This window comes from Phascolarctos cinereus, unplaced genomic scaffold (genome assembly GCF_003287225.1).
Source record: "Phascolarctos cinereus isolate Bilbo 61053 unplaced genomic scaffold, phaCin_HiC Scaffold_2;HRSCAF=192, whole genome shotgun sequence".
NCBI classification, from domain to species: domain Eukaryota; kingdom Metazoa; phylum Chordata; class Mammalia; order Diprotodontia; family Phascolarctidae; genus Phascolarctos; species Phascolarctos cinereus.
The window spans coordinates 227,255,263-227,283,171 of NW_027555625.1; the positions used below are offsets into that span (position 1 = coordinate 227,255,263).

At 47.0% G+C, this 27,909-nt stretch overlaps 1 protein-coding gene across 1 annotated transcript; it reads left to right on the top strand.

Moving 5' to 3' along the window:
- The first annotated feature begins 2,015 nt into the window (after positions 1–2,015).
- On the top strand, positions 2,016–25,993 carry SDC4 (syndecan 4). Its single transcript, XM_020984091.2, has 5 exons — positions 2,016–2,147; positions 19,580–19,724; positions 21,425–21,471; positions 22,961–23,153; positions 23,932–25,993. The coding sequence occupies exons 1-5, from the start codon at positions 2,088–2,090 to the stop codon at positions 24,081–24,083; spliced, it is 597 nt and encodes a 198-aa protein (XP_020839750.1). The 5' UTR covers positions 2,016–2,087; the 3' UTR covers positions 24,084–25,993.
- The last annotated feature ends 1,916 nt before the right edge of the window (positions 25,994–27,909 follow it).

A 27,909-nucleotide genomic window follows, 5' to 3' on the forward strand; every position in this document is an offset into this window, starting at 1 on the left:
ACATTTGAAGAAACTGAGGTTAAGTGACTCATCTAGGGTCACACAGTTAATGTGTCTGAGGCCATATCTGAACTCAAGTCTTCCTGACTCCAGGCCTGGTGTTTTATCTCTTGTGCCACCAGCTGCCTCATTCATCAGCTTTTTGAGAGACTTGGTCCATGCCCTGCAAGGCTTTTATAAAATAGCAGACCACTTCAGAACCTAGAAAATTCCAGCATGTTAGATAGGTTAGGGTGGAAAGTTAAGCCACTGAGAAAGAACTGCTCCGGAGGAGGAGAAGGGCCCTTGCCCCAGGCGTAGCTTCATTCTTGGGGATTTTTCATCCATGTTATAGCAGAATCCCAGGGAATGCATTGGTAGTGTCTGCATCAGAAGACTAGGATGGACTGGACTCCAGGGAAAAGCAGAGTCAAAACTTCACAAGGAGGCCAGCAGGAAAGCTATACAATAGCTAATGGGATCATCTTGGAGACTCCAGCTAAAAGATTTCCAAGAACTGTGCTACCTCTTTGCTACATATGCTCTTCAGGCATGTGAGAGTGCCTACTTTTCCCTGGATTCTGTATGCACTTGTGGGAAAGTGCCACAGACTTTTTTTTGGGGGGGGTTTGTATCCACTATGCCATTATAGTAAATGCTCATTTCTAAAATCTGACAATTATGAAAGCACAACAGGGTTCTTAACTTTTTCTTGCATCGTGGACCCCTTGGCAGTCTGGTGAAGCCTATAGCCTCCTCAGAATGATGTTTAAATACACCTGAGTTTGATTCTTGCATCAGATTCCTACCAGTTGTGTGAACAGTCTCTTTGATCTCTCTCAGCCTCAGTGTCCTTATCTGTAAAATGTGGATGATAATAATAGCACCTCCCTCAGAGGGCTACTGTGAGGATTACATGAGATAATATGTAAAGTGCTTTGCAAACCTTAAAGGCTATATAAATTCTAGCTACTATTACTAAATGCATAAAATAAAATACATAGGACTACAAAGGAGGCCAATTATATTGAAATAAAATCATAAAATTAAAACAGAAAAACATTCCAGGTTAAGAACTCCTGTGTGAGGAAGGCAGTCCTCAAGATGTAGCAGCCTTGCTCTAGAGACCTGACTGGCCTTCGTGAGTAGGAGTTGGAAGAGCCAGCTCTAAAATTTACGTGTACTAAATAGTGACGATAATGATGATGTTGGCGAAAGGCAGACTGCCTAAGTAGAGACAGCCAGTCTCCGAGCTGATCCCCAGGGCCTGTATTCAAATCCTACCCCAGAATACATGCTGGTTGCTGGTTGTGATCCCAGGCAAGTTATTTAACCTCTCAGGTCCCCAGTATTCAAGTTAAGTCTACGATAACAAAACATTGCCAGACCCGCATTGCGAGGGCGAATTTCCTCCCTGGGAGTTCCCCACATCAGTGATTTCACAGTTCTAGCCTAATATTAATATGACATCAACAACAACGAAAACCCCCTATAGATTTGAACTTATTTTGCAACACTTCTACTGAACCTCTACCTCCTCACCTGAGAAGTTGGGCTGATTGACCCTAAAAGCTTCTTCCAACTTTAGATCTATGGCTCGATGATAGATCATTACTGGGGAGAAGATAGGATAGGGGCACTTCCCTCAGAACTCCAATATCTTAGGACTCATCTCTTAGAAGACAGAAGAAGCTGGCACGCGGAGGGAGCCCGAAGGGGTAAGTGCATAAGGTAGAAGGGAAAGGCTGGCGTGGGAGTGGCCTGGCTGGGGGACAACTGATGCACTGGTGGGTGTCCCGGGACTGGAAGAAGAGACTGAGACTTTTCGGATTGAATAGGGGTTTCTGGCATTCCGCGTGGGTTTGCGGATCCTTCCCCTGGGGGAGTGAGCCTCCGCAGCCTGGGGGATCGGCCATCTGAGCTCCGGGGAGCAGTCCAGGCTGGGGAATTCCGGGCGGGGGCGGCGGCTCAAATCCCTGGCTGGGCGGGGCGGGGAGGGGCGGGCAGCAGCAGCACGCCACCTATAAGAAGAGCGCGCTCAGCCGGCTCCGGACTTGTCCGGATCCCTAGCCTAATCTTCGCGCACGCCAGCCAGGCTGGGAGGCACCATGCCCCCGTTCGGCTTTTTTGCTCTCTTGCTCCTGGCCGCTAGCGCCGTAGCCGAATCGGTAGGTGCTTGGGGAGCCTAGTGTTTCTGAGTGGCCCTTGGAAGGGGGGGAGGTCGGTGGAAGTGGGGAGGGCTTGGCGCCTGCTTTGTGCTTGGGGTGCATGGCGGGGGCGGGGAGGCAGTGCTCGGACTCGCGTCTCCCAACCCTAGGGATGGGAGGGAGGCGGCCACTTCCACTAGAGTTAACTTTGTTTTCCCCTGTACTTTACTCTGGAATGGCGGTGAAGCAGAGGGGGCCCAGAGACGGGGTGTGGGGTTGGGCTCCTCTGCCCTCAACTCACCCCTCCTTAGGGTGACTGACCCAGAATGCCACCAACCTCGCCTCTGCCTCCCCACCTATACTGGGGTTCCTCGGAACCTCCTCTCCCCGAGTTAACTTTCTGCCAGGGACGTGATTAACTTGAGACCGACTCTCCCACCCCACCCCACCCCACCCCCGCCCTGTGGCCAGCCCCTATCCCATAGCTACGCCGCACCACCACCCCCTCCATTGGGCCCCAGCCTGCCTTCACTGGAGTGATGGGGGGGTAGGGGGAGGGTGCTGCTGGGGGACAGATCGAGCGCGCATAGGTAGAACTTGGGAGCTGAAGATCTTAAAACTCATCTAGTTTCCTCATTTTACATTTGAGGAAACTGAGGCCCAGTAGAAGCTAGGAAATGACAGAGCCACGATTTTCTCTTTTGACTCTCAGTCCCTTGATCTTTACAATTTTTCATGCCGGTTGGAGTTTGGGATTGGTGATATAGGCGACCTCCCTTCCTCTCTTCTTCTGGAGCTGGGTTCATCTCTTATGGTATGGCACGATCCAGAGGCTAGCCTCCAACTTCGCCCCTACCCCTCCCTCCTCCCCACTTAAAGGAGGGGAAGGAGGGGGAATCAAAGTTCAGCTGCTCTTGGTAGGAAAAGCCCCATGCTTTTAGCCTGGGTTTTCAAGTCCTTTTTCTGGCGCTAACTTCCTGACCTTGGACAAGTCCGTTTGAACACACGTTGTAGAGATTCGTTCTTGATGTGAGAGATACAAAGTTAACATTAGACCAGTTCCTGAGTGTAAGGTATGACGATCTACTAGTACTTCCCCTCACAGCCTCAATTTTCTCAACTGTAAAAGGGGGATAATGTGGCTTACACTCAAGTATCGCTCTGAGCTGTTTTGAGGATCAGAAGAGATTATGGATGCCAAGGTGCTTTGGAATTTTAAAAGTTTACATAAAAATGTGGTGTGTTATTGACTTCCCACCTGGTGGAGCCTGAGGTGTGAGTGTGGGAGGGAGAAACTGGACTGCCAAGAGTTATTGTCATAAACTACAGTAAAAAATAAACTACAGAGTGGACTCCACTGGGGTGAGGAAGCAGTGTTTTCTTGACGCTTCCCCCCCCTGCCAGATGTGTAAATGTGTGAAGCTTTGTTCTTCACCCTGTCTGTTGTCTGGAGCAGAGCTTTTTACCATTTTCTTGCTAAATTTTAGCCCAGGCCTGGGAGCCCTAGCAGCTTAATCATTAAATATTGATTCAACTTAGAACTCTGAGGCCTCTTGAGGACAGTTTGGGGGCAACCTTTGGACAGGATGGGCAATGATATCGTTCCATTCAACAAATACTTACCTGCCCACTCTGCAAGGAATTGTGTTGGAGATAGAGCTAAGAAAATGACATGTAAGCCCCTTAAAGGCAAGGACTATGAGCTTAGGGGGGATATATATGACATGTCCATAGGTTAAGATAAAACAAAGTAAAGGTCTAGATCAGAGGTTTCAAACAAGCTGCCTGAACTAGATTAAAATGTCATTGGGAAATATTTAGCAAAACAAATAAAAATATAAAACATGGACATTATTATATTTTAAGACCAAGTCAATTGTGACCCTCAGGGATGCTTATGTATCATTATTGGCTCCTTTTCTATTTGAGTTTTTTCATAGCATTGATGAAGATTAGTTTCTGTGGCAAGTTGGAGGTGAGAATAGTTTCTGCTTGGGATCAGGGAAGAAGGCTTAGAGGAAAAAGTGGTGCAGTTGAGAGAGTCCCTATATAGGGACAGAGGATTGGGAATACCTGAGTTCACGTCTGGCTTCAGACATTTACTAGTTGTGTGAACCTGGACAACTAGTCATTTAACTTAACCACTGACTGCTTTCAGTTTTCTCAGCTGTAAAGTGGGATTAATAATAGTACCTAGGCACTGGGCTGTTGTGAGGCCCAAATGAGATATTATTTGTAAAGTGCTTAGCACAGTGCCATTTGTAGGAGCTATTTAAATGCTAGCTATCACAATCGTTATTATTAAATGAGTTAACATGTAAAGCACTTTGCAAACCTTAAATGCTAAGCTATTATTATTATCATTACTACTAAAAAGGTCATTATTTGTAAATATCCTGGTTGCTCCTGTGTCCCATTTCAGTAGAATAATAATAGCCTTCAGGAACTTTTCATTTTGGGAGGAAGGGGAAACTCATCAACAATGTAGTTCACACTACCAGCTCTTTGGGAGCCCCCAAAAGAAAGACTAATTTGGGTTAGAGTAGCACATGCTGCCTAGGGGAGGTAGACGTTGAATAAGGAAAACCCTTTTGAGGGCAGAGAGTACCTGTTTGGATTTGTATTCCCAGGGCCTGGAACATAGTAGGAGTTTAATAAATGCTGAATCACTGAAATTACTGAACTGGAAGGTGAAGCCCCTATCAAGTTCAGGCTGTCTTTTGAGGAGAAAAATAACTAAAGAGACATTGGGTCTATTAGAAAGAGCACAGGATTTGGAACCAATCAACAAGCATTTATAAAGAGCCTACTGTGTTTACAGCAAGGCCAGTTTGCCTGGACCACAGTTTTGGAGAATGAAAGGGAGTGATGTGTAATAAGTTGGAAAGGTCATTTGGTGCCAGATTGTGAACTCTGAACAGGGCATATATTTATTTGGTCCTGGAGGTAATGAGCCAATTGGAGTTTGCTGTTGGTGAGCCATTGAAATTGGAGTCAGATCAGATCTCTCCAATTTTACTTTGGTAGCTAATTGGAGATGGGAGACACTTGTGGCAGGAGGGCCAATTTAGGAGGTTAGTGTAATGGTCCAGGTGAGAAATGATGAGGTCTGAGATAAAATAGGGGCTGTGGGTGGAGAGAAAGGGACAGGCAAATGCAGTGTTGTCAAAAGAGAAACAAGACTTGGCACTGATTTGACCGGACACCTGGAGCGGGGGTGAGCAGGAGAATGAAGCCGGGGTTAACATCCTGGGGGACTGAAAGGATAGTTAGTGGCGCTCATGGTAAGTTCCAAAAGCCAGGGCTAGTTTGTAGGGGAAAGGTGATCGTTTCTGTTTGCTTTATTTGAATTTGAGACAGTTTGAATTCCATTTCTGCGGTTATTAGCTGGCTCTGTGACCTTAGGCAAAACATTTCCCAGCTCCAGGCCTCGGTGCTCTGTAAAATGAGTGAGTTGTATTGGGTGATCTGAGCCCTCCACGAGTTCCAGATCTTATGATTGGGTGAAGAGGCTTATCCAGAGTCACATGGCAAATTAGTAGCAGGGCTGGAAGTAGAAAGAAACCAGGTATCCTGCCCAACGCCAGCCCAGGATTCTTTTTACTTAAACCACAGCTGCTTTCAAGGATAGGTAGGTTTGAAGAGAGGAGGAGGAGGAGACAGCACTAGCAAAGGCTTGAAAAGGCCCCATTCATTGCCTGTGGGCCGTGTGACTTCCGGAACAAGTCACTTTTCCTCTTTGAGCCTTATTTTCCTTCTGCTAAATGACTGTCCTGGACTGGTTCTGAGGTTCTTTCTAGATTTGAATTTTATGATCAGTAAGGGAAGTAGCAAAATTCAATACCTACTATGTTTAGAGCACTGCTGTGTATACAGTCTTCTATTTTTATGGGTCTTGGTGCTGGATTTAGAGTCCAAGGACTTGGGTTCAAAACCTGGCTCTGTTACCAACCTTTTGACCTTGGTAAAAATCACTTGGCATTTCTGGGCCTCAACTTTGCTTCTCCAGAAGTTATGTTCTCTTAGATGACCTCTAAAGTTCCTTCCAGCCTTAATTCTGATGCTGTGATCTCATGTTTACAAAGTGGTCAAGGTCACATGATTATTACATTGGTATAGCTGGGACTGGAACTCTTCGACCCCGACTTGGGGGTCTAAGGCACCTTCCTTCCCCTAACTCTAGACTGCCTGTGCACACTTCCAAACAGAGTGTTAGGCATCTCAGAAGTAGGGGAAGGAGTTTTTCCCCCTTTGAGCATCAGTTTCTAGTAGCAGTGACTTTTGGTTCATTGTGGCACTTTGGCAGGGCTAGATGTGCCTTCTGCTGTATGGAGGAAGTAAAGGGAGCAGGAGGGAGCCTGGCCCTCTGTCCTCAGTGGAAGAGTGAGATGTTTACTTGAGTCACAAGGATAAGGCGACCTGCTGTTGCTTGCTTGACTCCTGGTAGGGGTCATTAATCTTTGACCTCTGCCCTTTCGTTCCAGTTCCTAGCTTCTGTTGGCCCCTTAAACAAAGAAAAAAGGCCAAGATTTGTCTCAAAGAAAGAATTACATATTCCTTTGGGTTACCTGACTTGTGGTCTGAACTTGGGGTAGGGAAAGCAGAGAATAAGGATTTAATGCAAAGGTGATGGGAGAAGGAAGGGAGGAGGTTATAATGATAACTCTGGGGTTTTTTGTGTTTTTGTTTTTCTGACACATTCATACCCATTCTTTTATTCAATCTTTTTTTTTCCCCCAACCCTGGAAGCCAGAAATTATATCGGTTTTGCAAATGAGGAAACTGAGGCCCCCATCACACAGCTAGTTTGTAACAGAGCTGAGACTTAGAGCTGAAGTTTATTGATTCCTAATCTGGCATTCTTGGCTCCATAGATGATCTGTGCCCAATCGGGTTCAGTGAAATGATTTATCCAATAGCCCAGAGCTGGCATTAAAATTTGGGTCTCCTGACTCTATCCAATTCTCACAAATAGCAGAATATTAGAGCTGGTCCCTTAGACCATAGTCCAACACTCATTTTACAGATAAAGAAACTGAGGCCCAGAGTAGAGAAGCTATTTGCTGCTCGAAGTCACACTCATGTAAATTCTCTAGTATGTCCTACTCTCTCACTTGGTTTCCTCCAAAATTCCATTTTGAGAAAATACATCTTCACTCAAAGTGGCTTGATCTTGGGCAGATCACTTAACCTTTCTTGGTCTCAGTTTCCTCATCCATAAAAATGAGGGAATAGAACTTGAGAAGGCCCTTTCCAGCTCTAAATTCCGTGAGCTTTTCACTCTGCTTCATGTGACATACTTTCAGGAGGGGGGTCTGCGTAGAAGCAGGTTCCTTAGCTGTTTGCCCTTGTACGGTGTATTTGTGGGTCACCCCTCTTGGGCCCGATGCCTGGGCCCAAGTTGGTTACAATTTCAAACCAGTTCTTCCTGTCCGGTGGGGAGGGCACTCCCTGGGGCCTGTTCCTTCGGTGCCCTACTCAGCTTTCCTGCCCCAACCAATTAAAGGCTTCCTTGTCTCTTTTTGGAGTGGCTGGCTCTCAGACAAGCTGGCTGCCATGGCCTGGGCCCTACTGTCATTGGAGGGAGATATGGAAAGAGGTCATCTAACCCCTTCATTTTTCAGAAGAGGAAACTGAGACTTAGGGGGTGGTGAGGTGCTTTGCCCCAAGTCACTGGCTGGACATAGAGAGAGGCAAGATTTGAACCTTTGTAATCTGACTAATTCAGTATTCTTTCACTTAATCCTCTCTGAGTCTTGTTTCCTCTTTTAAAAAATAGGGGTGATAATCTCTAGCCTGTCTATCTTCTGGAAGGTAGCCAGAGATCCCATGAAAGGAGGTCAAAGGCAGAAACAATGATCCAATATATGCCAAAATATTCACAGCAGCATTTATTGTCATAACACCATGTCTGATAATTGGGGAGAGACTGAAAAAACTACTGCATGTGAATCTAATGGAATATTATGGAGCAATGAGAAATGACTAATATGCAGAATTCAAAGCCACATGGGAAAATTTCTGTGAACTGATAGTGAAATGAGTAGAACCAAAAAAAGCAACGTACACAGTAACTACATCACTGGAAATGAAAAGATCGTTAAAGGAAGCCAGACTCTGAGTAATTGAAAAACCAATAAATGGTCCCTGGGGATAGTTAATGAAATCTTTCTCAGAGAAGCAAGGGACCACTAGGGCAGAATGTTATATATACACTGTCCTATGAGGTCACTGTATTTGAGTGTTTTTGCTTGTGTTTCAAGGGAGGGCCCATCTAGGAGGTGGGGAGGGTGGTTATCTCCAAAAATGACTGAGGTAAAAACAAGGCAGCCACAAAATGATGGGTAGGCCCTCATCTAGGTCTTTGTAGGGAATGTGGCTGAGCTATGGCAACAGGGAAGAGGAGAAACATTTCTCCTCCCACCTCTCTACCTTTGCGTTGAGACAGCTGGTGGTAGAGCTGGTCACTGGTTCTCAGAACATTTGGGCTTAAGGAAGGCTTCTATTCTACCCTGGTCAAACTATCTCCCCCTCGAATGCATAAATGTCTGGGTGAGGGAATAGAAACCACTAGGGGAGGCCTTCAGAAATGTCCCTATTGGATTTAAACCCTGGTCTGGAGAGAGGGGCAACTTGGAACTGTTCTTCAGGAATAGGCTGAAGAGATCAGAATGATAGGGTCGAGAGAGCCTCTAGAATTTAGGAAGTCAAAGCAAGAAGGAACCCTAGAGGTAGGGGGTCATCTAAGCCAGCCCTCCTCCCCTCACTGTTATCAGTAAAACTGCCCAAAGGAGGGAAGCCTGTCCAGCGGTGCACAGCTAGTTAGTGATAAAACTGGAATCCAAATTTATGCTGTCTAGGTTTGCTGCCCTTGAGAAGGTCAAGGAGCTGAAGGGAAGGTGAAATCATAGAATAACAATTAAAATTTATCTAGTGCCTTACATATGTTAACTCGCTCAAGCTTCAAAACAACCCTGTGAGGTGGGGGCTGTTATCCACCTTCTTATGAATGAGAGAATAAGGCTAGAGACTCGAGTGGGTTGTGGGTGTCCAAGATTGGAATCAAACTCAGATCTTTTAACTCCAAGCCCAGCGCTGGATTTATTTTGCTAGTCATCTCTTTTGGGTCATTATACCTTGTGTCTTCCATATGGTAGGACAGCTCAGTTTTTTTTTTCTTTTTAGTTTTCAACATTCACTTCCACAAGATTTTGAGTTCCAGATTTTCTCCCCATCTCAGACAGCTCAGTTCTTAAGCCAGTATGGGATACCCCAGCTGCTCTGAGCAGGGAGGATGTTGATTTTTCTCACCTTAATTGTCCTTAAATCTGGACAAATCCCATCAATCAAACAGGGTATTTATTATCGACTGTCTGCTACCTAGAGGACACTGTTGTTGGCCCTGGAGGAATGGGAACATAAATCATGGGCCCACCTCTTTGAGAGCTCCTCGTCTGGCTGGGAAGGACCTGATGCATTCAAGAAACCCCTGAGTTCAAATCCCGAGCTCTGCTACCTGGTGTTTTTTTTTTCTTCTGAGCTTGTTTCCTTGTTTGTAAAATTGGTGGGATTATTATATCCTGTGATCTCTAAGATCCCCACCTGCTCTAAATTCCTTTGATTTTTGTACTTCTTCAGTGAAGGGAAAGATCACTGGACTGATGGGGGGGGATGGAAATCGGCTACGGGGTCACTGAGGATCTGCTGTATCTTGAAGGAAACCTTGCAGTCAGCTAGGAGATAGTACATACTGCATGCTTTTGGGGAGGGTACTGGCTTTGAGCTGCGTGAAGGGGCAGGGTGGGTGCCAAGAATGTCCCTGGAGAGGGCTTAGCTTTGGATCTAGTAGGGTTCCTTCGATACTCCATTACCTTTATTTATAGGGCTATCTATAGGTAGCTCTCTAGGATTAGAAACTTGTGCGTGTCACTTTGTGACTGTTTTCCTGGAATGTGGCCCTGAAACGCTGGAGGGTTAAAAAGAATCCCTGGACCTTACCTACTTTAACCTCAGGGGCAGGCAGCCTGACCCTGCCTAACAAGGTGGGAGGATTGGTCATTGGAGATAAAGATTTTTTTTTTTTTGCCTGGGGGAGGGAAGCAGAGACTAGACTAGAACTTAGAGTGACCTCTACTTTATCTGAGGAAAGAACGAAACTAGCACTTACTAAGTGGCCACTAGTGCCTGGTGCTTTACAACTATTATCTTGTTTGCTTTTCACAACAGCTCTGAGTGAGTAGGTGCTATTATCAAATTTTATAGTTGAAAAAACTGAGGCAGACTGGTTAGATTTGAACTTGTGTCTTCCTGACCACAGACTATTTGCTGTGCCACCTAACTGTGCCTTAGAAGTTGAAGTTTAACTCAATTGCAAGGTGGTTGGACCTAGAAAGAATTTTTTTTTTGACATGTGGTATGGTAGAAAAGTCCTTGCCTAGTGGCTAGAAAGCCTGGCTGTCCTACTTAATTAGCTGTGTGTCCTGAGTCAAGCCACTTCTCCTTTTTAAGTTTCTTGCTCTATAAAACAAGAGGGTTGGCTCACGTAAATGATTCCTAAAGTCCTTTCCAAGGCCTCTGCCAGCTCTGACATGTCGATGTGCCCATGAATGGGCACATGAGCCTGCTGTAGGCTGGGGAGGCCACCAGGTAGAGGTACCAGTGCTCTCTGCCTTAGTGACTGAGCCAAGCAGGTCCAGGCCCTGGCCCTTCCCCGGCCTGTACGGGAAGAGAGGGAGGCTGGTGCCTCTTAACTCAGCTGGATGTCACACAAACCATCGATTCAGGATTCAGTCCTTGCTGCCTCCACCTCCCCCAGCAACAGAAGATCCGTTCAGGGCTTTTCCAAGGGCTCTGAATGCTAGGCTATGGGGGGGTCAAGGCTGCCCCACTTTGCAAATTTGAAAAGTCAGGCACCCAGCTGGCAGCTCTATATCAGTGGAGGAGGGAGCTGGAAACCCATCTTGGCACCATACTGAAGAACAGGCCTCCACACTGGGATGGAATGGGGAGAAGGCTTTGGAAATGACCCATTGGAGAAGAGGGCCTTAGCTTTGGGTCCCTGAGTCACAGTCGGACTAACTCACCCTGAGTCATTGTGCTTCTTGGGAACTGCTCCAGGATTGGTGGGGCCCAGACTGGGAGGCCCCTTGGGGCCCAGGAAAACTGTTAAGCCCTCTCCTTGGAAAGTCAGTTAAATATTGACTTACCTGCCACCCTTTCTAAAGAGTGGAGTCAGGGACACGATGAAGCCTGCCCCAGACCCCCCCCTCTTAAGGCAAAGCACCTGGCCTTTAGTTCTTCTGGAGAGTTAGTATGGAGTAGAAAAGAGACTGGCTAGGGGACCCAGAGAACTGGGTTTAAGTCCAAACTATGAAGCTTACAAGTTGTGTGACCCTGAGCAAATCAGTTAATTTCTGAGTCTCATTTTGCTGCAGAGCACTGATTTTGTAAGTGTTTAACGTGAAGGCGTATCTTTAGTTGTTCAGTTGTGTCCGACTCCTCATGACCCCGAAGACCAATAGTTTCCATGGGTTTTCTTGGCAAAGATATTGGAGTGGTTTGCCATTTCCTTCTCCAGTGGTTTAAGGTGAACAGATAAGTGACGTGCCCAGGGTCACACAGTTAGTGTGTGTCTGAGGTTGGATTTGAATTCAGGTCTTCCTGACTCTGGACCCAGCATTTTATCCACTGAGCCACCTAGCTGCCTTGGGGTGCGTCTGGAAATGATTAATATTTTAGAGGGCATCAATAAACTTGTTTTAAAAGAAAAATGCTACAAGCCATTGTGCTGATGAGTTCCTCAATTGTGTCTTGGGGTGGGAAGAGACTGGAGTCTGGATAGCTTCCTCTGCTGAGGAAGTGTCTCTACCTGATGGTTTAGGGGTCAGGTCCTCAATAACCCCTGTGGGAAAAGATCCTCTTGAGTCAGCAACAGGTCATTCTGAATCACCTGGTTGTATTTGCACCCAGAATCACAGACTGTCAGAACTAGCTAGTGTGGACCTTCAAACTCGTGTCCAGCCCTCTCAATTTATAGATGGGAAAACTGAGAGCCAGAAAAGGGAAGTGACCTGTACCAGGTCACACAGTTAATTGACTTCAGTTCCAAAATTGGGGCTCCAACCCATGGCTTTGGACTCAGCTCTGTTTTCTTTCTACTGAATTGGGCTTTTGGTTCTGTCTTTAACCTCCACCCCTAAGTCAGGCCCAGTGTTCAAAAAACCCTAAGCCTGGACCAGGGCTGTGGGGATGGGGGGGCTCCTTTCCTTTCCCTGAGGGATCCTGGGGGTAGAGCCCAGAGAAGCGGCTGTTTTTCTCCCTCTGCCCTACTGCTCTGTTGTTGGGGAAAAGGGTGTGGTAGGGCCTAGATCCAGAATTCTCTATTTATTTACCTAAGAGCTAGGCTGTTTGCTAATTATCAGATGAGTTTATATTTAAACTAAAACTAGTTCTTAGGTGTCCCTCCCTATTTGTCTGCTGGCCCAGAGTTGAAGGTACTTTGTGGGGAAGGGAATGGGAGTGGGTCTGTCTTACAAGTTGCTATCTGGTCCTGTGGAAAGGAAGCAGTAGGAAGGAGCTTGGGCTGTTGCATGTAATGGAGACTGTGCTAGACTGAAAGTCAGGGCCCTGGGTCCTGTACAGTGATGTGATTTCCCCTCTCTGGGCCTCAGTTTCATCATCTATAAAATGGGCTCTTATGTGACGAGCAGGATAACAGGATAAATAGGAGTGGAATGCTCCCCCCCCCCACGCATATACATATTAGTCCTTGGTCCCTCTGTTGTCCAGTTGGTCTCCTTAGGGGGCAGCAACCTTAAGTGTAAGTGTGCCAATCGGCCATGGACTTTGTCTGTTTAACCTCAGTGGTCTGGGGTGGGGGAAGAAGGGCTGCCCCTGTGTGGGGCTGGCAGCCCAGCTGTTCCCAGTTCCTTCTGCCCTGAAGCCAAAGGAGCTGGAAGTCAGGTGACCGGGATAGTGGAAAGGGGTGGGGGTAGGGGGGTGGCAAGTATGTGTGTGGAAAGAATGACCCAAGCAGAGAAACAGCTTGTGGCCAATTGCCGGGACCCCGTGTACTGGGACCTTATGAGAAATCTCCCATTCAGAGCCTGGGGGTGGGGGTGGGGCTGGCTGATGCCCCCATCACCCGGGGAGATCAGGAGGCCTCTTCTATCCCCAGCCTGGGGAAACCTGACCTGCTTTGCCCAACTTTTGTGGGGCAGACTGACCCTTTCCAGACAGGAGCCTTCTCCCAAGGCTACATGCCCACCCTCCCTCCCACCCCTGGGGACTGAAGGGAGAGTCTGGGGAGCCAGGCCTTCTGGATTGGTTACAGGGTGATATAATTAAGGACGACAGGCCTGGAAAGAGGCTATTGACTGAGGTTGGGAGAACAGGAGATTTGTGTTCAGAGCCTGAGAGCTCCTCAGGACACTTATCCGGCAGGGATTTCAGATCTGGTTCTCAGATTAAAAGGCCAGGCTCAATGCATCTCTCTGTGAGCCCTTGGAGGAAGGGGGTGGGGTACTGGGGCTCTTTCTCTTTTTTCTTCTCCTTTGGCCTGCCCTTAGCTATCTCAAAAAGAGGTTTGAGCACTTTCTAGCATCCCCAGAACCAATCGCCACCTGACCAGAGTGCAGAGTGCAAAGTACAGAACTGGGTCCCAACATAAGAGCCTTCCTGCCCATGTGCGCGCCCCCTCCCCCCTCCCCGTACACCAGCCGGGAGCTGCCCCCTGCATGGGGATGAATAGGCCATCCCACAGGGTTCTTGTAAAAACTCCTTCCTAAAGACTGGCAGCCTGGGTCTGGGCTCCCTCCAGAGTGATTGTGTTGAAAGTAATCTGACCTTGGAGCCGAGCTGCCTGCTTGGCTAGCCATTTGAGCTCCTATGGAAACCTGGTTTAACTCTTTGAGTGTAAGTAACTGCATGTGTGACTTTGGACGAGTCATTTCTCCTCTTAGGGCCTCTGGTAAACTGAGGAAGACTGGTTTTTAAAGGCCCCTTCTAACTGACATTCTTTCTGAGTCTGAGAAAGTCCTTAGCCCTCTGGATCAACCATCCCATGTGACCTTGGATATGATGACCATAGGATTTAGAGCTAGAAGTCCATGAGTGTGGGCATGCGCATACATGTAGGGGGAGGAAATGTGAGTCTCAGTCTCCCCCCCCTCACCCCACCCACAAGAAAAAAAGATAGGCTGGGCAAATTCCAGTAGTCCCTGGGCTGATTTTCCAGGTCTCAAGCACCTTCTACTTTCTACTCTTTTCCAAACGGCCTCCCTCCCCAACACATGCATTTCCCTGTAATTTTGAACTGCTTGGCTGAGTCCATTCCTGCTTAGTTTTTCTTTGAAGGGCTGCAGAATTGCCTTCATGTTTTAAAAGACTCCTTGCCTACCAAACAGATAGATTAGCTTTGAAGTTTTCCCCAGATTATTCCTAGATCTACTAATCTCCCTCAGACTATTCCCCCTCTACCGTAGCTTTTTGAAATCCTTTTCTTCCTTTTAAACCCCAGCTCACATGCTGCCTCTTCCATGAAGCCTTCTCTGATTTTTCTTCTGCATCTCTCCCCTAAATGGTTCATCTCTTTGCCATAATTCTGCTTTTATCATGTTTTCTGTATGTATGTGCACACTACAATTAGACTGTAAACTGAGGATGGGGACTATGTCTTGTTCCATCAGGTCCAGCATTGCCCTTGCATATAATAGATACTTGCATGTTAGAATTGATAAGAGCGCAGTCTGTTTAAGCCAGAAGGAGGTGAGAGGGAGAAAGAAGGCTGTTGGAGTATAATCAGGTTTTCCTGGTTAAGTGAATAAGTGAATCTGAGATGTATAAGGCAAAATGGTATGAAAAATCCAAAGGGAGTGGTTGCAGGGAGCCTGAAGATCCCAGATGAACTGGGACTGCAGTGCTTTGAATGGAACAGTCGGTCCCAGTGTGGGTGTTGGGGGACACTTGGGTCCTTATTCCCTGGGCACATTTCATCCTATGGGGTGGGGAAAGGGCAGGGTTTCTTCCTTGGGTCCCTCTGCTTTTACCAGTGGGTGCTGAACTATAGACAAGCAGTGATTCCCAAGAGCCAGAGGAACAGCAGGACCCACTCCATTATTTGGAGCAGCCCCATTAACCAGCAAACATTCTGACCCTAAGAAGGAGTGGAGGAAGCAAAAAGTCTCTAACTCCTAGCCCCTTTCCTCCAACCCCAGGAGCCAAGTCTTAGAAATTTTCCCTGAACGTGCCCTTCCCTCTCTCCTCACCTCACAAACAGTTAACCAGGCCCTGCCTAGAGCCCTCTCGAGAAAGGGCCAAGTTTCCGTTTAAACAGTACTTTAAACAACCTAGATGTTCGCTATGTTTGTTCTGTGGGCAAAGGGAGGAGAGGTGGAGTGGAGAGCCTGGTGGGTGATAGGACATTGAGGCTTGCCCACGGGCAGGCTTCTTCCAGGAGCCTGCAGGGAAGCATCTGTGCCCCTGCCTTCTTCTCCTTCCTTCCTTCTAGTATTGGGGGCTCCTGGGCGGCCTGGGCCTGTTGTCTCGTAGCCAGAATAACTGGCCTCTGATGCTATTGTCCTCCTGGGTGGGTAGAGGTGAGAGATCTTCTGACTCCTGGTGACTGACTGGAATTAATGCTGGATCTTTACCCCAACCCTGAGGGTCGTCTCCTCGAGTACTTTATAACTGTAAGCCCGGTATTACTGGCCCATAGGGGTCCTTAAGGGTTGGGAGTCACCATCTTTTTTTATCATTCCTCTTCCACCCTGTATCCTGTCATAGTTTAGGGTAGCCATAGCCATGTCATAAAAAGACCTTAGTTCTTTGACCTTGAGCAAGTCAGTTTTCCCTCATATAAAATGAGGGGACCGGACAAATCCCTAAAAGGGGTCGGGCTCTGATTCTGTGTGTGTAAAGCCTTTTGTTGGCATTTGGAAGCAGCATGATCCAATGTGAAGGGCCCCTCTGGCTCTGGAGTTGAAGACCTGAATTCAAATTCTGCTTCTGATAGTTGCTGTCTTTGTGATTTTGGACAACATCTAATGGATAAAATAAGGGGGTTAGACTAAGTGGCCTGAGGAAGACCCTCCAGCACTCTATAGTTCTGAGTCTAGGAACTTGAAGAGACTTTAGGATAATAGTAGTTCCCATTTCTTTAGTGTTTTGTTCCTAACAAACTTGGGAGAAGAGGTAGTATTAGCATTTTCCCCATTTTTTTTTTAAAGAACATAATCAGGTGGTGACTTACCTAATGTAGCTATAATAGATGTTCAAGCTAGGCTTCAAGCTTAGGTTTCCTGACTCTCAGTCCAGGCTATGAGGTTCAGCAACATTTTGTCCTTGGAGCCCAGCAAAGGCCAAGAGAACCCTATGTCTCTTTCTGGGAGGGTACCTTTCTTGAGTGGTGAGAACAGGGAGGCAGAGAAACTGCAGACTGGCTTAGAGAAGTTATGGAGATACAACACGAAAATTGCTTCCCGGGAGGATGACCTTCCCTCACGTGGTCCCTGTCCTGTAGTTGGGCTAGGCTCTGGGGACTGTTGGTATATGCTTCTGCAGACATAGACTGCTGGGTGGCCCGAGTTCTGAAAGAAAGCTACCCTGTGCTGAATGGGCCCTGTGTAAAAAGGGGCCACAAGGAGGGGCTAGGAGGGAGTTGAAGGCTGGCCGTGAGCCTCCAGGGGCCGGAGGCTTGCTGCCACCATCTTGGCCCTGGCTTACACCTACCTCTGGTGCTGGCAGTACCCAGAGCATGTTAATATACTACCTCCTTAGGCCTAGGATTCTAGGCAGGAGTGTGCTGGTATATGTTTAACAACCACCTCTCCAGGGGGAAAATGCAAGACACACATTTAAGTTTAATCTGTGTTATTGACCCTTTCTTAGAGTAGAGTTTGCCTATTTTCAAGGTGTAAACTCACACCTGGCCAACTGGCAGCTTGCTTGAGCCCCATCACTGGTCTTGTGCCAACCTCTAGCCCTATATAACCTATAGCAAGTCACCTTTCTCCTGGACCTCCATTTTCTTCTTTGTAAAAGAAAGAAATTGGGTTATATCATTTATAAAGATCCTGCTGGCTCCCATGTTCAGTGTTGGACAGAAATCAGCAAAAATAAACACACCTTGAGTACCTACTGTGTACAAATCTTGTCCTCAATGAGTTTATGGTCTTCTAGGAGAGGTTAAACATGTCCACAGATGAAATAGGATGTGAGGCTGAGGGTGCTGGAAACCAGGGAAAGGGCATTCCTAAGATGGTACGATCAGAGAAAGTTGAAAAATAGATTTCGACATGCTGATAGGAGAGAGGCCTGCATTCCAGGCACAAGGGAATGGCCCTCTCTCTGTATATTCCCTTTCGGCTCCGACATTCTCCATTTTAAATTCTGGGATTCTAAGATCCAGTAAATGCTTGATCCTGACTCAGATGGGAAAGTGTGGCTGCCTCCTTCCTCTCTTCTCCCTCTCCTCAGTCCCCCTCCCCCAGCCCTGACACCTTTTCTTTCCCAGCCAAGCCTGAACCAGGTCTTTTTTGGAAGCTGTTAGAAGTCCAGAACAGGCCTGGCTGGCTCTGTAGGGAGGTATGGCTGAGCCTTGGGACTCAGAGCCTTGGGTCTGGGTGGTGCCAGGAGCCTGGCTGACTCAGAGGTTGTATGTGTGTGAGCACACGAGTGTGGCCACTCATCCTGCCTGGATTCTCTGGGTCTGGCTGTGTCATACCCATGTGTTTAGATAGCCCTTTGCCATTTTCCAATTACTTTCACATTCATTTTATTGGTAACTCTTGGACAGGTTAAAAAAAAAAACCCAAACAAACAAATCCTTCAACAAACTGAGGCAGAGCTGGTTACTTGCATCACAAAGCACACCCCCCCCCCCCCCCCCCCCCGGGCAGCTCCAGCTCTGAATCATAGAACTTTGTTCTAATTTCTTCCTACCCCATGATTTATCAGAGAAGGAAGTGAGCCTTCTCTCAGAGAGGCTAAGTAAGTGTCAGTGGGTCAGAGAAGAGACTAGGGCTAGGAGTAGAACCTAGGCCTCCAGATTTCCTGGGCCAAGGCTCTTTATAGTGTTCTGAACAGTTCCCCCTGAGTGGAAAGAGGAGAATAAAAGGGGTTAAGGCCCTTGCTGTGAGATGACTTCACGGTTTGGGAATCAGGAGCTCTTGCTGCTGGAATTCCTAGCCCCCGCGTGCAGCCTGTGGGTTTGGCCTTGTTGGCAGGCACTAGGAGCTCCTCTATTACTGAACGTGTGGATGCCTGTATCCTGGTAGGCAGGAAGGGATGGGGGGTGGGGTGTCTTCTTTCTGTAGCCACCTACTAGAACAGATCCTCAGAGTCCTAGAGCCTGGGGCAGCTGGAAGCATGGCTGGAACTCCTCCTCCTTCCTGCCACTCCCCCCCACCCCTCCCACCTTGTGCAAAGCACCTGACCAGCCTCATCTCCTGGCAGAAGGTGACTTTGGTCAGGCCTGTTTATTGAGCAGTCTGCCTGAGGGATATACATTTCCTCATAGCTTTGCAGGTGGGAAATCCAGTCTGAAGGCCTCAGATACTTAGGAGTCAAGATTCTGTAGTTTGTAAGCAACAGGCTTGGGAGATCCCTCTGTGTCCGTCCCTCCCTTCTTCCTCTATGTGGAGGACATTTATTTTTTTTTATTTTTATTTTTTTGGCTTTTAGACAATTGGGGTTAAGTGACTTGCCCAGGGTCACACAGCTAGTAAGTGTCAAGTGTTTGGTCTGAGGCGGAATTTGAACTCAGGTCCTCCTGACTTTAGGGCCAGTGCTCTATCCACTGCACCACCTAGCTGCCCCGAGGACATTTTATTTTTTTTCAGAGTGGAAGACTGAGCTTCTGAGAAGTGATCAGTCAACAAACACTTGTTAATTGCTCACAGTATGCCAGGTGCCATACCAAGCATAGGGCACACAAAATCAGGCAAAAATATGATCCTGCCCTCAAGGAGCTCACACATTCGGATGGGGGATACATCATACCTAGGGTCATACAAAGTCACCTAGCAAATTAGCAGCTGGGCTGGAATGCCTGCATCCCAAGGTCCACTGTATCCCACATTTGCTTTTTCACCTCTTATTGAAGCTCCTGAAGCTTTGGTTATGGTGGTTCCTAATGCCTAGAAGAGGGGTGAGTCCTGCCATCCTGATCTTCCACCTTCTTGCATTTTGACTGACGGCTCTCCCAGGGTGAGTGCTGTGTCTTCTGGCTCCCCTGCAGCAGACCCAGAATGGTTTGAGCTTGGCCTTGACCTTCCCATTCTGCTCAGGCTACGTTCCTTAAGCCCCCAGCCCTGCCCATCTTGTGTCAGGACACACATTTATCCTGTGTTCTAGATAGGCCTGGTGTTGGGGGTTGACTCCTTGTCCCATCAGTCAGCTGGCTGAGTGGACTTCAGAGACTGTTGGCTGACAGGCCTTCCCTTCTTCTTGGCCAGATCCGTGAGACAGAAGTGATGGACCCCCGGGACCTTTATGAAGCTCACTACTTCTCTGGAGACCTGCCAGATGATGAGGATGTGGGAGGGGCCCTTCTGGAACAAGAGCCTGATGACTTTGAACTGTCAGGCTCGGGAGATACAGGTAAGGCCTAAAACTCCTTCTAGGAAAGTGGAGAGGGGCAGGTAGGCCTGAGGGTCCTGAATGGAATTTGGGAAGGAGAGTTATAAGTTTTCCCCCAGGATTAGAGGGAGGGAAGGGTAATTCTGAATGGCCACATTCTGACTCCAGAAGGCTATAGGCCATGCTGGCCCTGAGAGTTGGGGGGTGTGGGCTTCTCTTTCTATTTGACTGTTGTCAGAGCATTCACCAAAGTTATCGGGGGAACACCGGCCACTGGCGGCCCCATTGATATTCTCACTCTGCTGCTAGTCCTTTCTTGGAGGGGCCTCTCCTTCTGGTCTGGGCTTCAACTCCCTCATATGAACTTAAAGGCAAAGACGATCCTCTTCATCCTGAATACTTCCAGGGTAGGTCCTATTTGGTGCTGGCTCTGGGAAACAAATGTTTGAACCTGAGAAGAGCCCAGGACCGGGAGTCAGGAGACTTAGACCCCCAGCTCTCATTGACTGTGTGGCCTTGAGCCAGTCCCTTGGCTTCTGTAGTGCTCGGCTGCTCCCTTCTTCCTGAGAAATGAGGGGGTTGAACTCTGAGCCTTTTGCTCTCAAGAGCTTTGGCCCCAACCTGTCCTAACAGGCCCCTCCCTTTAGCTTGGGGTGCCCGGGGGTGGGGAGGAAAGAAGTACCAACCCTGAAACCAGTAAGGCATGTGCAGGCAGAGCTGGGGAGGGGGGCCATGGAGGAGAGGTGAAGAAGTGGGGAAAGAACTGGCCCGGGAGGATGAGAGCAAGCTTGGGCTTTGGGGTAAGGTAAGGTAGACTGGGCAAGTAACAGACGTGGTGGCTGATCTTCAGCGAACTGGAACGAGGCCCTGGGTCCACCCAAGAGTGGGTGGAGGAGGGGAGGGCATCAAGAGGCCCAGAAACCATCTCCCTATTTCTTATTTATCTTCTGCCCTTTCTCTAAAGCCTTGAGGCTTAAAATGTGTTTAATGTGTTTTCCTCACATCTGTGCTAGCAAGTATAAGCCCTCTTTTATGGAAGGGGAGGAGACTAAATAGTCTCTAGGGTTCCTTGCAGCTGTAGACTCAAGTCTGTTAGAGGTAGAAAGACTAAAATGATCTAATCTAAACCCCTCGTTTTCAAGGAAGAATCCAAGGCCTAGAAATGGAAAGTGATTTGTCTGTAGTCATACAGCAAGTGGGTGGCAAAGCTGGAATGCAGGCCACTCTTCCTTTTGTCCAGGGCCCCACGATGGGGCCTGTAGTTGTCTATACCATCCTTCCATCCTGTTCTCTTCTGACCTTTGGAGAGGCCAGACAAATGGACAAGGCTGTTCTGGTATGGGATGCCCAGATCCTAGCTATGTAGACCTCCCTCTGTGTGGGAGCTGGGCTAATTTCACATCATCTAAACATAGGCTAGACAGCTAGGTGGCAAAGTGAATAGAGTGCCAGGCCTGGAGTCAGGAAGACTTGTCTTCATGAGTTCAGATCTGACCTCAGACACTTCCTAGCTGTGTCACCCTGAGCAAGTCACTTAACCCTGTTTGACTCAGTTCCTCATCTGTAAAATGAGCTGGCAGAAATGGCAGACCACTGTATCTTTGCCAAAAAAACCCCAAACAGGGACACGAAGAGTTGGACATGACTGTGAAATGACTAAACAATCATAGACTGAGCTCCCTTGCAATCTTTGTCTTAACATCCATCCTTTGTCCCTATAGATGATACCGAATCATCCGAGACATTCTTTAACACGGTTCAGCCATTGGTGAGTAGCACTAGTCTTGATTCCTTACTCCTTCCCGTATGGCCTGGGGGCATGGGGAGAGTAGGAGAGGCCTCCCATCCAGCCCATGTGTTTACACATGTGCATATACATGTATATACACATCCTTAGTTGCTGGGCAGGCAAACTTGATATGATACTAAAGTAGCATGAGCTCCAAGGTCAGTTCTGCATTTATTAAGCACTTACTGGATGTAATGCTGAGTTCCATGTTAAAAAAGACACAGGGTTTGAATAAAATGAAAGCTCTGATGTCATGGACCTGCAGGAAGGGCATCAACCTGGAAACAGATAATTCAAACTCAGTACTGAATACTGATCAATTAGAGGTATAAAGAAAATGCTGAAGGTAAATGTGGGGCAGGGGGAGAATTGGGAAGGCCTTCTTGGGGAGGCAGGGCTTGAGTTTAGCTTTGGAAAAAACTAGTTAAATGTAGTCAGGGTCAACAGCTTCATACACTCGGTTCCATGCTGGCATGAGAGGACAATGCCTTGAACAGCATCATCAGTTGTAGTGACTTTAAATAATTGCCTTTTGTAAATTGATGTATCTTTTGTGCTTTTGTATTGTGCATATTTAATGGGACCAACATGAACACAGCTCTGTGATTGTATGCAATTCCCTTACCAACACATCTAAGCAAACTGGAATTTGTATATAAGCATTGTGTGTTCATGTACAATAGTCACTAAATTACATGTATATTTGTGGAATGCTAATTTAAATGATTAACTTGTGGAAGACTGTCTTTGTCAAAGGGATACAGAGATGAAACTTTTTCATGTTGTTACTGCTGAATGTGTAGCTTGAAGCATCCTGTACTTTTATTGCAAGGTTACTGAAGTTACGTGATTCTGTCCCAATATGTTTGCTACTGGCAGTGCAGACAGAAAATCACACTTGTAGAGACTTATTTTTGTAATGGTAGACGTTTTGAAATTTATGGGGGTATTTTGTCAAAGTACTGAAAAAAAACCCCAACTTCAAAGAAAAAGAAAAAGAAAAATAGTTAGGAACTTGAGGTGGGGGTGGGATGGGGGGTAGCAGTACTCTGGGCATAGGAACCATCACAGGCATAAACCTGGAGGTGAGAGAGAATAATAAGTGTGTTCAAGAGATAGATGATCCAGTCCTGCTGGAAAAGAGAGTGCTTGTTTCGGTGAAGGGGGTGATAAATAAAACTGAAAGGGCGAGGGTGGGCCTCAGTTGCCTGGCGATGTAGTGAGAAGATCTGTCCTACCCACAGCTGGAATTGTCTTTACTCTCTTCCTAACTCTTCTGGTGAGTAGTGGTGTGTGTGTGTGTGGGGGGGGTGTGTGTATTCGTGTGCATGCTTGCACACATGCGCATATGTGTGTATCTGTTTGTGTCACTCTCTTTTTCTGTTTGTGTAAGATGACCAGAGTTGTCATGTGAACACTGAGCTGGGCCTCCTTTCCTAAACCTGTTGGATACTTTGTCTCTTTCTAGGTGCCCCTGGATAACCACATCCTTGAGCAGACGGAGCCTTCAAACCAGGATGCTAAGGACTCTGAAGAGCTGGAGGAGAATGAGATCATCTCCAAGAAGAGATTTTCCTTAGAGGAAGAAAATATAAGTAACAAAGTGTCGATGTCTAGCACTGCCCAAGGCAGCATCTTTGAGAAGACAGAAGTCTTGGCAGGTAATTTGGCTTGGGGCAGAGTGAGTGAGAGAGAGAGAGAGAGAGAGAGAGAGAGAGAGAGAGAGAGAGTGTGTGTATGTGTATGTTGAGGCATCCCTCTAGCTATAGACTGTAACTGGAAGGAATCCCACTTCTGTAACCTTTTAAAGTTGAGTGACTTAAATTTTTTTGAAATATAGGTACATTTTATCTGTTCTAGACAATTTCTAATCAACAATCAGACAGACCTCCCTTTCCCCAAAAGAAGACATTTCCCCCAAACAGAATAAGCACAACCATCTGGCAGCATGATTTGGACTGATAGTAACTCTTTGAGGTTTACAAAGTGTTTTCCTCACAACTTTCCTTCAAAGAAGCAGTGAAAGTATTATCCCCATACTACAGATGAGTAGAGTAGTTCATTTAAGATTCAGAGAAGGCAAGTAACTGTCTCGGTTACTTTACTCAGCTAGTAAATTGGACAGCACCTTGGGAGTAGGCACTATCATCCCCATTTTGTAGATGAGGAAACTGAGACACAGAGGTTTATGGGACTTATCTAAGGCCAGACTTGAACTCTGGTCTTCTTGACTCTAGGTTCAGGGGCTCTATCCATTGCATCCTAGAGCTGCCTCTCTCTTAAAGAGGGTGTGCTGATTTGGGGCAGGTAGCCTTTCCACTGTGGCTGTTTTCTCCTCCCTTGTCAGTAAAAGGGGTGGGTTGGGCCCTTCTGCATCAGATTACTCTGTTCCCAAGTCCCTTCGAGCTCTAATGCCTTTCTCCTCTTCCTCCTCTGCAGCTCTGATTGCTGGTGGTGCTGTGGGTCTCCTGTTTGCCATATTCCTGGTCCTGTTGCTGATCTACCGAATGAAAAAGAAGGATGAAGGCAGCTATGATCTGGGCAAGAAGCCCATCTACAAGAAAGCCCCTACGAAGGAGTTCTACGCATGAGGCCCTCCAGTGGGCAGCAGAGCATAGACTCTAGGGGTGGGGAGGGGGAGGGTTGGCACCTCGGTGGGAGGAGGAGGCACTGACCAGCCAGCATGTCTCCACTGTTTCTTTCTGCTTATTTCCCCCTCTTCCCACAAAGTTGGGTGCTTTTGCATTTGGAAGAGTGGGGTAGGTTATATAAGAGAATTTTCCTCTTCCTTGTCCCCACCCTCTCCCATCCCTCCTTTTCCTTTACCACTTCCTCACATCTCTCTGAGCCTCAGTTGTTTCATATAAAAATGGCAATAATTCTCTAGCCTGAAAGTCAGAGCTGGATAAGGAAATCACTTAATCCTTTCCTGCTCCCATTTTAGAATTTTATGATACCTGGTCTAATATTGGGCATTCTGGAGTCTCTTTTGAGAGAGGGTATAGTTGGAGGAGGGAGAGGGGAACTAGATAGACCCCAATCCTTTTGGGGGGCAGTATAGGCAGGGTCCTACAGGTCTCTCATTTCTGTCCAGGGCAAGCTGCCCTTTTATGTAGGGGTGGGCCAGGGCCATCCCATATCTTCAAGGCATTGTAATTGGTGGAGGAGAGGGAAGTGGAGCTATTAACACCTAGAGATGTTTATGACCATCCCATAGCAGTGCATTACTGTAGGGTGACATCAGGGAGAAGAGATAGTGGGAAACAGCAGCTCTTATGTAAAAGCCAGGGAAAAGAGATCTGGGATAAGTTGTAGTGGCCTGTTGAGGACTCCTCTTATAACTTCTTTTGGGGGTAGGGTGAGTAGGTAGAGAGAGCATACAAACACAGGTGAATGCTTACATAGAAGTGATTTGTAGAGTTTTCTCTTAAGAAGAAGAACTTTAAAAAAATAACTTTCCAATTTTTGAAGAGTTCATTCCTTGGGGCAGAGGCTGCTCCTGCCCTGGTGCATGGTGGGAGATACCAGCTTGGGTGGGCCTTGCCTCCAGCATCTTTCTAGCACCTGCTGTGGCCTGTCTATTTATGTGTCTTTATTTTTTTTGTTTTTTGTTTTGTTTTTGTTTGAAATGAGGGGAGAGCCTGGGGTGTGATTTTTATGAATTTTTTTTTTATTATTTATGGACACTCCTTACCTCTCTGATCCCTTCCTTTTTGATACTTCAGACATTATCCTCAACCTCAACCCCTTCCAAGGTTAACATCCCATATCAAGAAAATAGGTTCTTGCAGATCCCAAATTGTGTTGGTGTTATATGCAATGGTGGGCCTTTGTTTATCTTAGTATGTAATATATTGTTCTTTCTCCTCAGTTCTAGATAGAGATATATTTTTCCAGTAAAACATGTGATTTAAAGAGTATAAAATAGGCTGGGTGGGTGAATGGGAGTTCATGAGTGGTTGACTTCAGCTCTCAATTCTTTCCCTGACCTCTTCCTTTGGTGCCTTCTCCCAGTTTGAATGGCAGCAGTAGCCATGGTGTTGAGAGTCGGTTGGCTCTGGTCTGAGATCCTGGAGGTAGGGGACTTTGCTGGGACTATTGGTTAAGGCATTGTCCTGAACCATCTCCTTATGTGAGAGCAGAAAAATCCCAGGCAGTCATCCCTAAGGACTCCTGGTGAAGAGAGAAGGGCCTTCTGGGGACTCCCTTTCCCACCACCACCCTGCTGGCTGGGGTGGGTAGCTCTTCCCAACCTGCCCATGCTCTTGTTCCCTTGGGACAGTTGCTCCCAGATCTGACTTGATATCCCCACCCCCTACCTGCCCCAAGACTCCAGCTGGCTGGGTCTCTGCCCTCTTCCTCCCTTGATACCCCCACCCAAACTCCCTGTTGCCCACTGCTGTGACTGAGTGGTGGGAGTGGGCACTTCCTGTCTTTTTGTAGTTGCCTTTCACTGTGTCTGTTACTGATATTTTGGATAAAAATAAAAAGCTTTCTCAAACCCCCTGCTTCTATTTCATTTTACGGGGGTCGGAGGGTGGATAAGAGAGTGATCCCAAACTTCTGTTGGCCCTGAATTCCCATCTCCCCCGTAGTGGCTGACAGTCCTTTGCCATAGGTGGCATATATATATATAATATATATATATATTAATAGTCCTATGTTACCTCCCAGCTGTTCAGCAAACTTGCCAACAGTTGGAAAGCTGGCAAGTGATGAAGCCGGGAGGTGCAGAAAGTATTGCCAAGGCAAATAGCACCGCCGCCGCCTACCCTGCATGGCAGCTCCACCAATATTTTCCCTTCTTGATATGGGTGTTCTAACCAAACCTGAAAGACCTTGCTTGATCTCCCACTTAGAAGTTGTTTCTCTGAAAACAGCTCTGCTCCCTGGAGCGTTTTGAATGCCTTTTTGTGGAAGCCTCACTCTCTAGGACCTTATAGGTCTAGTGGGAAACACCCATGGTGTAGTGGAAAGACTACCGAACTTGGAAATAGCACTCCCAGGTACCACTAATGGTTGGCCCCAGTCTCGATCAATCAATAAACATTAAATGCCTACTACGTGCTAAATGCCGAGGATACAAAGACCTCTTTTGCCCTCCTGGACCTTACAATCTAATGGAGGCAAGGTGCCAACAAATATATACAAAAGAAGCTATATACAGGATAAATAAGAATAGAAGGGATTAGAGGAGGCTCCCTGTAGAAGGTGAGATTTTAAGTGAAACCAGAGAGGAAGGTAGAGGAAGGAGTGCATTCCAGGCATAGGGGTTTTAAAAGCCCAGAACCGACAACAGCCAAGAAACCAATGTCATTGGACTGAGCAATACCTGTTGGAGAGTAAAGTGTAAGAAGATTGCCAAGGCAAGAGTGGACTAGGTTATGAAGGGTTTTGAAAGCTAGAGTATTTTGAACTTGCTCCTGTAGGCAATAGGAAGCCATTGGAGTATGTAGAGTAGGGGCTGATGTGGTCACACCTGTGTTTAAGGAAAATCACTTATGGCTGAATGGAGGATGGATTGAGGTGGGCAGACCCACTAAGAGGGTATTACCATAACCAAAGGGTGAAGCAAAGAGGGCATGCACTAGAGTGGTAGCAGTACCCAGGAGAGAAAGGGGCTCATTTGAACAAAATGAAATCAACAGGCCTTGGCTAAAGCTTGAATAGTGGGGGTGAGAGATAGCGAGGAATCCAGGATGACTCCTAGGTTGTGAGCCTGAGGGACTGGGAGGATGGTGCTGCCCTCTAGTAATAGGGAAGGTAAGGATGGGGCAGATTTAGGAAGAAAGATAATGAGTTCTGTTTTGTATATGTTGAATCTAAGATGTCTATTGGATCTGAAAGGCAGTTGGAGATGTGAGATTGGAGGTCTGAAGAGTTTAGGATGGGATAGGTAGACTTGAACATCAGCAGCATAGAGATGGTAATTAAATACCTGAGAGCTGATTAGATCCCAGAGTGAAGTAGTATGTAAAGAAAAGAGAAGAGGGCACAGGACTGAACCATGATAGACATGTATATTTAGAGGGGGTGATCTGGAGGAGGATCCAGCCAAATCTGAGGGGTCAAATAGGTAGGAGAACCAGGAGAGATCGGTGTCCCAAAAATCTAAAGAGAAGAGTACCAACAAAGAGAATAATCATCAATGACAGAGGCTACAGAGAGGTCTATGAGGGTGAGGATTGAGAAAAAGTCATTGGATTTGGTTAAGTAAGAGAGATCATCAACACTTTGGGAGACAACAATTTAGGTGGAATGATAAGGTTGGAAGCCAGATTGTAAGGGGCTGAGAAGAGAGAGAGGTTTAGCTACAAAGGGCAGAAGAGAAATAGGATAGATGGGAGGAACAAATGAGGGTTTTTTGTTTTGTCATTTAGGATAGGGGAGACAGGCTTGTTTGTAGGAAGTGAGCTG

What these genes read in the sequence shown, in the direction of transcription:
- SDC4 (XM_020984091.2), top strand. Translation starts at nt 2,088, where the DNA reads ATGCCCCCGTTCGGCTTTTTTGCTCTCTTGCTCCTGGCCGCTAGCGCC. An exon ending in CTAGCGCCGTAGCCGAATCG is followed by an intron (nt 2,148 to 19,579) that starts GTAGGTGCTTGG and finishes CTTCTTGGCCAG; the next exon opens with ATCCGTGAGACAGAAGTGAT. An exon ending in GTCAGGCTCGGGAGATACAG is followed by an intron (nt 19,725 to 21,424) that starts GTAAGGCCTAAA and finishes TTGTCCCTATAG; the next exon opens with ATGATACCGAATCATCCGAG.